The sequence below is a fragment of the Taeniopygia guttata genome, chromosome 6 (genome assembly GCF_048771995.1).
Source record: "Taeniopygia guttata chromosome 6, bTaeGut7.mat, whole genome shotgun sequence".
NCBI lineage: Eukaryota > Metazoa > Chordata > Aves > Passeriformes > Estrildidae > Taeniopygia > Taeniopygia guttata.
Genome location: NC_133031.1, coordinates 24893280 through 24907772, shown reverse-complemented (window position 1 = coordinate 24907772; position 14493 = coordinate 24893280). Strand labels below are relative to the sequence as shown.

The following is a 14493-nucleotide window of genomic DNA, read 5'->3' as shown; positions in this document are numbered from 1 at the left end:
AAACTTCATATCAGTCCTAGGATACACTGCATAAAGGCTGCTATGCTGCACAGAGAAAGCAGCAATGTTTTGCCTTAGGACTGGAATGGCATCCTGTGGTCCAGTGACTCCAACGTCTCCTTCTCAAAGCAGAAAAGTCACAAGTGCCTTCCACTGGGGTCTCAGGAGCCCAGCACAGGGATGGCACGGCATGGGATGAGATCCATCCATGGATGCATACATCCATGGGATGCAGGCAGTTCAGTAAGGGGACCCCAGAAAATTCATTTTAATCTTTAAAAGGTTTAGGAAACAATTCTCTCACCCATCTTACGAGGGCTTCACCTGCATCTTTTGACACTACAGAGGTGGAGAGGTGTTTCAGACTTTGCCTCTTGCAGCTTGTCACACAGGAGGCTAACAGCCCCAATGCCATCCCTTGGGGAGATGGAAGGGCACCCAACTCACAAACAAACCTGGGATTGTCACTCAGCTACACAGAGGGCCAAGGTCTCATTAATTAGCATTGACATTTACAACAGATATGAGCGAGATATGAGCGATACGAAGATGGATAAATTCCAAGAGGATCAGGGAGCAAAAAAAGGCTTGGGGAATGGTTGTTCTGCTTATTCTGGGTTTTTCCTGTTAAAAAAGACTATTGATATTTTAAGTCCTTTTTCTATTAGAATGGGGAAAATTGTAGTAGGTCTTCTGCCATGTATCTAAATTGCAAAGTGCTGCACAGCACTGAAATGAAAAGAGGTTGCTTGGACTGGCCAGTCTCCAGTGAACGGATTTGTGGGTGGACCTGAAGGTTACAGATCAGGAGGGGTTTTGCTGAAAGGGTGTAGCTTAGCTTTGGTTCAGTGGATTTCCAAAAAAACAATGCAAAAGTTGTCTGCCAGTTGCCTGCCTCTACCAGTTGTCTGCCTCTACTAACACGGGGTCAAGCTCATGATAAAATAAACCATCTGCTCTTTCAGACTTTCATCCCAAACCAGAATAAACCTGTTTTGATGCTCTTGTGGACTTGGCTCCTTCCACTGTCTTTCATGTGCTCCAGTTGACATCATCAGGCATTCATATTCCTTGGATGAGTTCCTCAGGCATCGACCAGTGGGATTCTGCCTCAATTCATGAGTCTTTTCTATATGGCAATGCCAACAGCAGAAACAGCTGCCCTGGTTTTGAGCACTAATTAACCCCCATTTCTCACTTTCATCTCTACTCTGTTGCTGATCCCTAGGAAAGGGTCTTTGGAATTCAACAGAGAAAGGCAAATTTAGTCCTGGAGAGGTAATCCACTGGCAATGACAGTGGAACAGGGCAAGATCAGCAGAAGGGGAGCAGATGCTGTACTTAATCCCAGGCCAGAGGCAGATCCTTCACCACCACCTCAACCTCCACATTCTTTCCAGGGTGAACATGGGAGAGTCACACTCACATTGAACTCTCGGGTCTCCTTTCCTCTCCCCTTCCCAACCTGTAGATTCAAAACTCACCCAGACTCAAATGTGTCATTAGAGGAAAAAAGTGTTAACATCTGCAATCCTGCAATCTGCATCTGCTGGAGAGGCATGAGGACACTTAAGGTATGTCTGTGTCAACTGGGCAGGGCAGGTACAACCACCTCCCTTTATTTAAATCCTTTATTTCAAAGTTTTTATTTAAACCAAGTCAGAAAACCCCATCACCATTGGTGTGGCTTTCCAAACCACAACATACAAAAGCTCACAAGCACTACGAGCCCCAGGACAGCTTTCCCCTCTCCTCTTGCCATCCTGCTAATCATGATGTCTGGGGCTATAAAAAGGCACAGCACAAGAGCATGCCTCTCCTTCTGATCTGCTTCCGTGTTTATAACCACGGCTTATCTAATGACACTTAGGAAGTGTTACCAAGGAGACTATTTGCATCCTGCACGATGTTGCTAAAGCAACACTGCTAAATTAGATGCAGCGCTCTTAGCCTTCACCTACTGTATTTGCATTGCTATTAAAATGGAATAGTCACAGGCTTAAACTATATTTGGGTCATTCACTCATCCAAACACCTGAAAATAGTCCAATGACAGCAGCAATGGAGTTTCCCCTAAAAATCTAAAACATCTAGGTCTCCATCTCTTACATGTATTTCAGGCTTGCCCCTCAATGTGACCTGCAGTCAAAACAAGCCATCTTTCATGCTGCAACCTTCCTCCACAGGACATGTTTTCTCTATGTGTTTGGCTTTTATTTGAATGCATCAGGAGATTTTAACTGTCATAAATAATTACAGCATCTTAGCATTTGATGGAGCACAGCAGAAGGCAATTTGTAAGTAGCATTAATTTTTGAGGCACAAGATGGCTCAGAGGCACTGGAAATGCGACAACTTGCCTGGAGTTTATGGGTCAGCTGTTCATCCTCACCCTGAGTCTTGGTTCAGCTGTAAAGAGTCACCATTCGAGGGCTTCAAGATGGCCCATGGAAAGATTAAACAGCTAAACAATAATTATTTGTTTTACCCTAAATAAAATGGTAAAATACTCATTATGGAGATGATAATAAAACAGAAATAATTTTAAACTATAAATGACTAGCTATAAACAAAAATAAAGGCCAGAGGCTATTTTAGGTGATGTTACAGAATAAATTAGATACAGAAGCTCAAAAGACTACTGGCAGAAGGGAGAGTGAGCAAACAAGAGGTGGGGTGGTAATGGTTTCCAAGGCAATTAACAGCTTCTCTAGAGTTTGGACATTTGTCAATATAATAAAAAACATAGAATTCAAATAGCCCCTCCCTGCACACACACATATTAATGTAGAAATATGGACAACTGTCTGGAACTTTACAGGAAATATTAAAATTGTGTGGCAATGTATTGTATTTATTGTAAATATACAATAAATATAATTTTACTGTGTTCTTCATGATACCAAGCAATGTCACAAGCAAAGTCACTGGGCTGTCTAGATCCAGTATTCTGATGCAAATCCAGAGCAATGTATTACTCCCACGGTTTTCTGTTCTGATGGTCTGAGCAGTACATTTTGGTCAACGACATGTAACAATAAAATACCATCCCACCAACACCCAGATGGAACTCTCCATCACTATTTAATATGTTTATTCCAACAATAACTCTTGCTTTTAACACATTCAAATTTAAAAGATAAACTCAGGCAAGGACATAAATACTTGGCATCTGTCACTGAATTCAATCAGCTCCCTGAATCAGAGCAAAAGCACCCTGCTCCAGCTCTGCTGCAGTGCGTAATACAGTTTGGGTGCCTCTTATTAATAAATCCTTGCTTTAGCCCAGAAGTACTACTAAAAAGCACACCTGGGAGCATTTTACTATATATAAAATCTCTGTTCCAACAGCAAATTAGATCTGCCTACAGAATCTAATCACGAGAAGGTAACTCCTTCCTGCTGAACAGGCTACAGCACAAGTAAGCCCATGTCCAGAGAGCATTTCACCTGCCAGTGCTTGTAATTGCTTATGCCTGGGAATTTAAGATGGAATACCAGAATCTGGACTGGTAAAAAATTTCCCAGCACTATCAGGCTCCAGGTCAGCCTATTTCAGGATGAGGGGATGACACAAGCTCGTTTCTTCCTCCCTGCAACAGCTGTGGTGAGGTTCAGTTCCTCAAGTTTTATCATTGCTTTAGCTCCTCCATGAAGTGTGATGAAGGCACAGAAGAAGACTTCTGCAGATGGCCATGGCTGGAGAACACGTGTGCCCACCACCAGGCTCCACTGAGGCGGCTGGACAAGTGCCAACACAGTGCTGGTGGAGAGCTTCCTCCAAGCCACGTGGTGGGGAAGACACCCTGCAGCAGGTGAGCTGTGCTGGGGTCTGAGCAAACACTCAAAGTCTTCCTAACTCCTCTCATATAGCAAAAAGGGGATGGTTCAAGTTTCATGGGGCTCCAGATCTACAACAGCCATACTCCTTCACGCATCCTCCTATGGTCACACAAGAAAACTTCATGACAGTTCAGAAAGTGATCTTCAGTCCTCCATGAGAAAGGGCTGTTTGTGTCCACACACAGAGGCTGCAGAAGGTCCTTTTTAGCTGCCTCTGCTCCAGGAGAGTTTTCCCAGGACCCAGCGCTCATCAGTGGCTTCACATGCCTCACATGAAACAGGCCAGGGGAGTCTCCAAGGAAGGGTCAGAAATGAGGATCTGCATTACCAGGAAGGCACAGAGAGAGGAGGAAAGGAACCTCCCTGTCTACCAATCAGCTCCTCCTTCTCTCATAAGAAATAAGATCAAAAGGGAAAAAGGGTTTTCTCTGTGCTAGCTGTGCCTCTGTGAAATTTTCTAAGGACTTTCTGTTGGTTTTGGATCAGGTCCTAGTCCCATGTGGACAGAGCTCAGTTTGTCTGGATTATTTATTAGCAAAAGGGTTCCCTCTGCAATCAAGCGTGTAGAACACCTTATTAAAGCATGCTCTGCTCTGTATCTGCCCTGATGGAGCTGGCATGAAGAAGTTCTCAGCACCCCCTCAGAAATGCTGCTGGACTGCGGATTGTCATTACTTCCCTCATGTCAGTTCCTCCATGGCCTTATCTACACTATGCCATAAATCTTCTGGGTTTTCTCTGAACTCTCCTCCTCCTAGTGACATTCTGTACTTCTGAATAATGTTGTCTCCAAATGAATTACAAGGGACACAGTAATAATGCTCCAGCAGGAGCAAGGCAAGCAGTGGGAAAGCAGCTAAAAGCTACACTGAACTGTTTTCTTACTTGTAATCTTCTGTCATACACTGAGCTGGAAGATTAGATAACGAGACTATTTATAGCAGCATTGCTGGATGTGTATCACAAAACCTTTATTGTAAGACCACAGCAAGTATAAAATTTTAATTTTGCCTGCTACTTCCCTGTGTCACAGCTTCGTTTGCAGCAAAGCATTTTTGCTTTTGCAGTGGCGTTTTTAATAATGGATGTAGCATTAACATTTCCAAATTGGGAGTTCAGTCTCAGTCACTGTTCCCACCCATCACTCTGTAATTTCTCCTCCTGGGCTTCATGTTGGACTGACAATAGGAGACTGACAGTGTCTGCTCAGCCACCAAACGCACTTTGAGTGGGCAAGAGCAACCAGAGCTCACTGCATTAACTGCTACAGGTCCCCACCTGCACCACTTCTCTGCTTGAAACCTGCAGCTACTTTTTAACCTCTCTGCTAAGCCCTCCAGTACACAACCTGTAAGGCCTGAGAACTATCCAGAGGAAATGCACAGAACACCATATGATCTCCACCCAGCAGATGGTAAGAGATTTCTTCCACAACTGATGTAAGGCAGATTTCAAGCAGAAGAGCAAAGCTCTCAGCTGTCAGTACTTACCTCTTAGCATCTCAACTCTAAACTTGTAAAAACAAATTAATTATTTTAATTAGGGAGAACTTTTTGCACCTTTATTTTATCTCATGCTTGTTAAAGTTGTGATTGTTGAGGGGCCATACCACTAAAACAAGAACACTAAATTATACACAGAAACAGGAGTAGGAATGTAGAAATCCAGCACTAACACCAGAGGTAACCCAGGTCCTTCATTATGTTTTTACTGCATTTTTAATAAAGAAAGTAAATTCCAACTACTTCTCCCCTTTCTGTATTTGATGAACATAATCAATTAGTGAGGAACATTTTGTCTTTTCCATTTTCTGTCACATCTATTGAAGTGACTCATTCACGTAAGAAACAGATTCTGTTTGCACCATTTACAGTTATTTGTATCCTGTCTTCTACAATGACTCAGTATTTCTATGGGAAACCATATCTTCCATTCCTGCCTAGTAAATAAAATATAGGCATTCATCACAGACAATAATGATCTTGCAAGATAGATATTTAGAAACACAATGGCACCATTTACCCAAATCAAAGAAATCATGGTTAATACCAATACAATTAACGCTATATTAAAGAAATACCACCTAAGGAGGAGATTTGAACTAACCTTCTGATGAAAATATGGAACAGGGATGGTAAATAAGCTTTGTTTCTAGATCTGTCTGCCTTATCTGTCCTTTGTCTCTTCAGAAACCAGGCTCCCTCTTTGCTAAACCACAGCTACTTACTGACGGTGGCACCAGTTCGTTACACAGCGTCCCAGTCACTGCTCTGATGAACAGATCTTTCCAAGCACTGGCGCTATAGATACAGGATGTGTGGTGGTCAGATCATAAAAATAGTGAGATTAAGTCAATAGTGAATCCATGCCTAGACCCATGCAGGAACATCTGGAAAGTGTCAGTGTTGCCAGTGTGAAACTCAAATACTAAATACAAAGGAACAACCAAGGAGGGAGACTCCACAAGTAATGTCCGTACAAGTAATCTCAGCTCTTAGAAAACCTGCCATGGAATTTTATCTCTGAGGCTGGCAAAGAACTATTCACATTTACTTTTCATAATTTTGCATAGAACAGCCCTACAGTTTAACCTGACAGTTTTCTAAGAGCTGAGATTCCTTCCCTATGCTTCAGCAAAAAGTTGAACTGAGGTGGACTAATGGAGGATTGTATAAACATAATAGCACCATGGCATCCTCTGCCCTATAATTTTAAAACAAAAACCTATTTTAATCCTGTACATGAAAGGCCAAATAACCAATAGTGTAAACATGAACCAGCATCTTCTAACAACACACTTTTACCATCTCAAGCTCCCCGTGAACAAATGGAGATGAAAACCAATCCCCACCTCAATTTTAACCACAGTTTTGCAGAAACCCAGATTTTAGTATGGATAAGTATCCAAATGTCTGTCCTCCTTCCCAGCTACTCAGATTAGCAATGCCCTGGTTGGCCAGGCCAAAAGATAGCCTAAACTCATGGATATGTCACACTAACAACAAAAGTTTTAACCACTGTTAAACCCTAACTTTCAGTGAAAATTCAGTTCTTATCCCCAGAACTACTTTGGTATTTGTGGCACAAAAGTGAGCACCTGCATGGTGCTGTGATTAAAGGGAGAAACTACTTTGGAATTTGGCAGTTTTCAGCACAGCACTGAGCACCTGCACACTGCTCTGATTAAGGTTAATCTTAGATCAACCATTTCTAGATGAAGACAATCCTGAAACACAAGTATTGTGGAGCCCACTCCTTGACACAGCTCAGAACTGGATTACTCAGATGTCCTAAACTTTCAAGGCAGACCAAGTCAGAGCACATGTGGATCCCCAGCTTGAAATAAGTAGGCACTGTGAAGGTACACGCTGTAAGTAAAACAACACGTACCCACGTACTTGCCATGGGCAACAATTTCAGCGATGCAGAAGTAGCTGGTTCCTGCAATTATCCTAGCAGCAGTAGGTAAGAACAGCTGCCAAATCGGAAATCTTCCAAACCACTGTATTAGAAATCTTCCCAGATATGGGAATATCCACAAAACCTGCTATTTCAATAGTCTAGGAAGCAAAATGAAGCCGGGGCTACTTAGGCTTCTCTCACTAGGAAGTCATTGTAAGCAGAGAGAACCTGCTTTCTCTTACTCAAAAAGAGCCCACAAATGCCCACAAAAGCAACTGTATTTGTCAAAATCACAGTCTGCAGGAGACAGTCACATCCAAGAAAGCTTGTACAGGGACCTGGTTACAATCTCTTCTGCCTCCCAAATAAAGCCTGGATGTTCTGTGTATGACTTTGACACTAGCATGGCAATGAACCACCCTGTAAACAACCAGGCAGCGATGCTTGTGATAAAGAGGAGGGATCCAGTTAGAGACCAGCCAACAACAGAGCAGGTTCTATCCCTCCATCTATCACTCCAATGTCTGAACAACCCAGCTGCACCTTTCACTGAAGTTTTAAATTCTCATTTTAGCACTATCCTTATCAGCTAAACACAGGTAGCCTTAGGAAGTTGCCCTTGGGAAGTCAAAATGAGAAGGACAAATGGTCTTTGTCTGACGTAAACTTCAAAAGATTCCTCTTTCATGACTTCTTCCAATCTCCCTTAAAAGTGGACCCATTTTAGCATCTGTAGCATCCACCAATGATGAGCTCTACCGAGCAACTACCTACTGCAGATGGCTACAGTCACCTTTTGTTCATTTTATGTCCTCCTAATTCTTGTACTGGAAGAGACAGAGAACAGTGGAGCTCTGCCCCTTCTTTACTTGCAAGTCATTTCCATTCTAGTTGTCCCTTTTTCCAGAGACAAAAGTCCTAGTTCATTCAATCATTCCTTATATGAAATCAATGCAGACTTATGACCATCCTTGTTGCTCACCTCTGAATCTTTTCCAGTTCTTCTGAATCTTTCCTGAGATTTTGGAAGGAGAAAAACCAGAGCAACACAAAACATACACATTTACACAACAATCTACTAATGGCCTCTATTTTCCTCTGTTTGGCTTCCCTTATAATTTCTAGTATTTAATTTGCTTTATTTAATTACTGAGCCTGGCACTAATATTTTTAGCTCAATCATCCAACTGAGGTTTTGGCTCTACTGGTTTTCAAAAGTAGACTTTCTTGCACTTGAGAAATATAAAGAAGCACCCATGGGCAAGAAACCAACTACATGATTTTGTGGGAAATTTGTGAAAAGCTGCAGCAGTACCTGCTTCACGAACAGGCTTCATCACCTTATGAAACAGACAATAGGAAAGGAAAAGTAAGATCAATAAATTGCTGTGTTTGTAACACTGAGCAATTTTAGGCAGTTTATATGCAATAAATCAAAGTTCAGTAGCTTGGGAAAAAACCTAGTGCTTTGGAGAAGGTCATACAAACCTGACAACCTCAGGCAGAAAAAACTTTATACCCACAAGCCAGACAGGTCAGAGGGAGACAAGCATACCCTGGACAGAGTAAAAGCAGAAGGGCAGGAAGCAGGAGGCATCCTTCAAAGCCTTGAATGATGAAACTTCTGACACTGTAAGGCTGGAAGAAAATAATATAATACTTCAAAGAAGAACCAATTATGACAATAATGGGAGCTGAGGTTATCTCACGGTATCACTGTTGGTATCCCCACAATGCACTGCCTGTGATGCCTAAAAATGCTTGTGATGCACCCCAACTTCTAAACCCTTTGACCATCAGTTGCTGAAAACCTTTTACTCCCCCTTTAGTTTTACCTAATGAGTGCACAAAATGGAGCTGGCAGCTGGACAGTCTTTCAACAATATACAATTATTGAAATGCCTACAGCAGCCAGATTACTATCTTCTACATGTATTTCAGAAGCTCATAAAGCATCAGGGAAACGGGGGAAAAGTCTGACATGTTTATGTGCCAGTGGGATATAATGCTTGGAACAGCAACTGTAGAAATGCAAGACTGTGTAATCCTGACTGGTACCCTCCATGGGCGAGGGAAAGCAGGAAAGCCTCTGCCTTCTTGGTCAAGTGCTGCACAACAGGCTGCCAGTCTGGGGGCTGCAGCCAGAGAGGTGGTAACACCCTTCAGCAAACCACTGCTGACCCTGGCTGCAGGTATCCCAGCAAAAGAAAGGACTAAGAACTACTCTCTTGAGGTGCCAGACTGCTTCATGTGATACTCTGAAGGTATAAACCCCAAATCATCCTACAGACGTCACCCAGACCCAGGAGTAAAAGCTATCTCATGGGTCTGGTGAGCAGTAAGTACAGGCAACCATAGGAGCACCCAGCACAACATGACTAAGATCTTGATGGGATGCCACTGTAACACAAATAAAAAAGAAGAGCCCATGAGTAATCAGCACTGCTGAAAAGAGGATCCCTGGCAGCTGGGGCTGTTTCTGTAATACTGCACATGCATTCTTTCACAAAAATATCGTAGGTGCATTGACCTATGAGAAAATCAACAGGAAGAAATCCTGCTTGCTGCCACTCACTCTTCAAGCCAAGAGGGGCTCAGGAAAGAGTACCAAACCTGAGTAGGAGGCTGGAGGAAAGGATTTAAGAGAGAAGACAGTAATACTTCTTAGCTTTTACAATGTAATATTGATCTGCTGTCTACAGCAATGGCTAAGCCTTCTTGAAGCAGAGGACACAAGAGAAGTAAAGATAAAGAGCTACACATCCATGGAGCACAGGAGATGGCATACAAGGCCTGTGTCTCACTTCTGACCCAAGGACTAGAAAAACTTCTTTATCCTGGACCAGCACATATGGGAGCTACACCACAGCCTAAACAGGGCACACAGCCCACACCTCACAGGAGGAAGAGTTAAACACTTCCAGCAAGGTGGAGCAGTTAGAAGAATGCAAATGCCAGAGGCTGGGGAGATAGAGGGGAACTTAGTGAGCTACACTAGGATTAGAAAAAATAGTTAATAGAGGAGAGATTGAAAAGACTGTCTTGGAAGAATCTTGGGGGAGGGAGAGGGGTTGAACTGAGGATCCATCTCTTCGGAAATAATAGAAGTCTCCTTGGTTGGAACAGCTCAATGCAGACTGCCCTGACACAACTAAATAAACAGTACATAGAGCCACTGACGAGATGGCTGATCTTTTTAATCTCAGAATTCAGCAGATTAGATACAGCTGGAGTTTTCCCACTTGGCTCCCCTCCAAACAGCCATACACACCTTGTTTGATAGTTATCACAAACCATATTTCAGAAAGGGTGGACAGCAAAGTTTCCTGGAGTTTATCTGGCTGCATCCTTAAGGAGATTGTTACCAGATAATCATAATCTTTTGCACAGCATTAGGAAAGTACACAAAGGATCACCTTCTGTCACCCCTGACAAACTACATCTGGGTTATGGGAAGGGAAATACTCACAGGAATTCTGAAAATAATCTCACCTCAACCTCCCCATCATCATATCACGAAGTGAAAATCTCCTTCCAATCATGGCCAGGACTTCAAGGTTAACAGCCATACCAGGACCATGGCATCGATCACCTGCAGTCCTGGAGGAGTTCCGTTTTCACTGTCTCCAAAACAGCCAAAGCCTGTAGGCACAACTATGGCACCAAAGTCTGGATTCATAATCCAGATGACATACTGCTCTGGAATAGGTAATTCCAAAGACTCAAGTCTAGTGGTTCCTAGTGAACAGTTATGTGAAGTGCTTTTATAAACAGCTGGACATAATAGATTTTAAAGTATTACCTTACTCAAAAGCAACTTGAAAATCATCAGCCTGGGCTTCCAGCTTTGCTCTTGCACGTACCTTCATAAAGACCTGCCTATTTCAGTTACCTGGTTTTAAAACTGCAGCTGAAGTCTGAGAATCAAGTTGTGTGCTTTCCTCCTTTTGCACGACCATATAAAGCAAAGCAAATATTCTGCCAGCCGTGTCAGTCTTCATGAGATTTCTGTCTTATGCCTTCAACACCAAAACTATCACATGGTCTTCAGAAGATTTATGTAACTAAAGGTGACCATTTTTAGCAGGACTAAGAGAAAGACATAAAAATTTCCAGCACAAGTGGGCGACAGCCCTACCACGTGCAGAGCTGTTACTTCTTTCTTAAGTGAGATGAACTTGTAAGGTACAGGGACTGAATTCAAAGTCTGCAGACCACCTTAGGAAACAATGCAATCATAGCTTCTTCTCAAGCAAGAATGAGCTGAAATCACCCCAGCACCAGGTCAGGAAGAGGTTGTCACAGAGCAAGAAAGTATTAGATGGTGACCAACTTATAAAAGTTCTGTATCCCCAACACTAAGCCAGACACTGAAGGAAGAACAACAGGGGACCTTCAAGTAAAATATACTTTACAAAATGTTAATGGCAGATACATAACAAAACTGTGTGACATTCATACTTTCACTGCTATGCCTCGAGTCCATTTTACAGAAACCTGTCAAATGCAATCAGACTTGTTTATTCTGCATTTAAATGTACGACCTGAGGCAGTCTGGTTTCAAGAAAGACAGAAAAGGCACATATTGTCCCTGGCAGTTGCTTAGTTTTTATTACAAAGGCAATGCTTTGTTCACTCTTTATTCCAAATAAAAATTATTTCAATGCTCTGTTGTGTTGCAATCTTGAGAATATTTCTGCTTGCTGCCTCAGCACAGGTAGAAAAATGTAAATTAAAGGAAGAAATATAGAAACAAAGTGCCATTAACACACAAGTCACTGCTTCCCCCACCCCAAATCAGGTGATTCATACACAGCATCTTCCAAACCTCACGTAAGCCACTGTTAATGGATTAAGTGGCAGTGTCCCTTCTGGCTTCAGTTTATAAATTCTTATCTGCTTAAGGTTGCTCCAGAAAGAGTTCCAGCTGACAGCATGATTCTTAAAGAGACAAATCCTCCCTGGCAGTTTACAATTGCATACCAACAACTACAGCATTGCGTGTGCCTTCATGTTTGCCCTGATAGAGGATGATGGTTCAGTGTTTCGGATTCAGCATCCCCCTCCTTTCAAGTCTAATTTGAAGCACGACCATTGCTTGGGCTGAGTTTCTCACTGACTTCATCTGCAACAGAGCAATGAGCATTCCTAACATCTCCTTGCACGGCCACTGAAACAGCCATGATAAAACCACCCTCAGTTCACACAACTGCTCCAAATCTCCCAAGTACAGACAAAGGGGCCAGAGAGATTCAGCAGAAGAATAATGTAAGTATCAGAAAATCCTTCCCTATAACAACCAGTTGCCCAGCTCATCATTAACCATTTCTACTCCTCTAGACCATGACAAAGAAGTATCCAAAAGCCCAGCAAAAAATGAGCAGCAGCATCCCTATTTTCCATGCTGGTGGCTGCAAATTCTGCAACACATAGAGGAAGCTGCAACAAGTTATAATCTGAAATGGCTGTTAGAGCAGGACCTTCCCTCATTCCCTGCTTAGGGAGAGATGTGTGACATCCTCTGCCCCCATTAGCAAGTGCCTTTGGCTGTGAAAATGACCTTAGAGAGGAGATACCCGGGTAGTGCTGAACACACACAGCATGTGTGTACTGCTGCCCGAGAAAATTGCGTTCATGAATGATGAGCTATTTTCTGCTACCACCCTCCCAACTTACAGCAAAAGGAGGTAAAAAAGAGCAGAGATAGAGGAGACCTTTGACAGGCTCTCCTGGTGCCAACAGGTCCCCAGGAGTTCAGGAAAAGGATGACATCCTTAGGAGGAACAGAACAGCCATATAAGCCAAACAAGGAACCCCAAATACTCCCTGCCGTCCTCCAAACAGGACTGACAGTCCCTTGCACACACACATTCATGGAGCCCTCAGAAGGGACACCAAAGCAAAGCCTTCATTCACCAATAAGCACTTGGGGACTCTTAGTGCTCTTAGCCCCCCATATCTCTGTCCGTTGCTTTCCTGGGGTACCTTTGCCTGGAAGGACCCGTGTATTCATCAGCCCCCCATGGGGCACTGCTGGGGAAGAAGTGAAAATGCTGCAAGCAGGGCAGGGGGGTTCACACCGCGAGAGGGCTCGGGGTGCCAGGCACGGAGCCATCCTAACCCGGGGGGCACAGGCTGTCCAGAGTGTCCGGGATGCCTGCCTGGCGCGGATGCCATGTGTACCCAGGGATCTAATCCCAAACTGGGGTCCCTGCGGTACCCACGATTTGCGTCCTGCCCGGGTGCCCATCCGATCCCGGGGTGTCCGGAGCACCCATCCCGCTCCGGGCTGCCTCAGGTGCCCCGGGATACCGCGTGTGCCGCCTTCAGGGGGATGCTCAGGGTGCCGGGAATGCCGGGGCGCCCGGGGTGCCGCGGGTGCCGACCGAGCCGTACCTTTGAGGCGGTGGTGGCGGGCGCGGTGCAGGCGGCCCTGGCCGCCGCGGGGCAGCGCGGGGATGCTGGAGAAGCGGCTCCCCATGGCGGCATCCGAGCCGGGCCGGGCCGGGCGGCACCGCGCAAGGTCTGCCTCCCCGGGGGCTGTGGCGGCGAGGGCGGAGGGCAGCGGCGGCTCCGAGGGCGCCGAGAGCCGCGGTCCCGCCCGCCGGGCCCCCGGCTCGGCTCGGCTCGGCTCGGCTCGGCTCGGCTCGGCTCGGCTCCGCTCGGCTCCGCTCGGCGGGAGGGGCGGGGCGGCGGCACCGCGGCCCCCCCGCCGCGCCCGTCGCCATGGAGACACAGCTGTTCCGCCGGGGGCCGCCCCGCCCCGCCCAGATGTGCCACCGCTGGCGCCACAGGTTGGGGGACACGCGGAGCCCTCCCGACCCCCGCCCCAGCACAGGACGGCCAGGAGCACAAACCTGGGGCCAGACGCAGGGTCAGGGACATTATTCCCTTCCATTACCAAGCCGGGACTTCCCTCACACCTGCCGGCCCTGAACCCGCTTCCCCAGCCTCCTCCTTCCAGAGAGGAAGTTTGTGGCCAAGCCTGGAATCCAGGCGCTTCCAAGAAGCTGCATCATGCATGGACACTCGCCCAAGCAGACCGGTTGTGGTGGGATGCAACTGTCCTAAAGCAATTAGGATTCTCATGGATACAAATATGTCAGAGCCACACTCAGGAAGGCAAAGAAGATGGGCAACCAGCCCTTTGCATAGTCCTAAGGCAAGTGGACAAGTAGGCAGCTGGTCAGAGGTTTCTCTCTTGTCCTTGACCTACCCAGTAAGTTGCGTGTGTGCCTGCAGCCACCG

The 14493-nt window shown here is 45.1% G+C and overlaps 1 protein-coding gene across 2 annotated transcripts in view; it reads right to left on the bottom strand.

Moving 5' to 3' along the window:
- Positions 1 to 14158, bottom strand: part of NEURL1 (neuralized E3 ubiquitin protein ligase 1) — a 144917-nt gene extending 130759 nt beyond the window's left edge. Inside the window, exons 1-2 of one of the 2 annotated variants that reach the window (XM_072931224.1) lie at positions 13642 to 13988; positions 8801 to 8883 (exon numbers count right to left, since the gene is read on the bottom strand). In XM_072931224.1, the coding sequence (XP_072787325.1) occupies positions 8801 to 8883; positions 13642 to 13973 (415 nt within the window). In that variant the 5' untranslated portion in view covers positions 13974 to 13988. Of the gene's footprint in view, positions 1 to 8800; positions 8884 to 13641 lie in introns of both variants that reach the window. The other variant, XM_030276345.4, reaches the window with a different exon arrangement.
- Between the last annotated feature and the right edge of the window lie 335 nt (positions 14159 to 14493).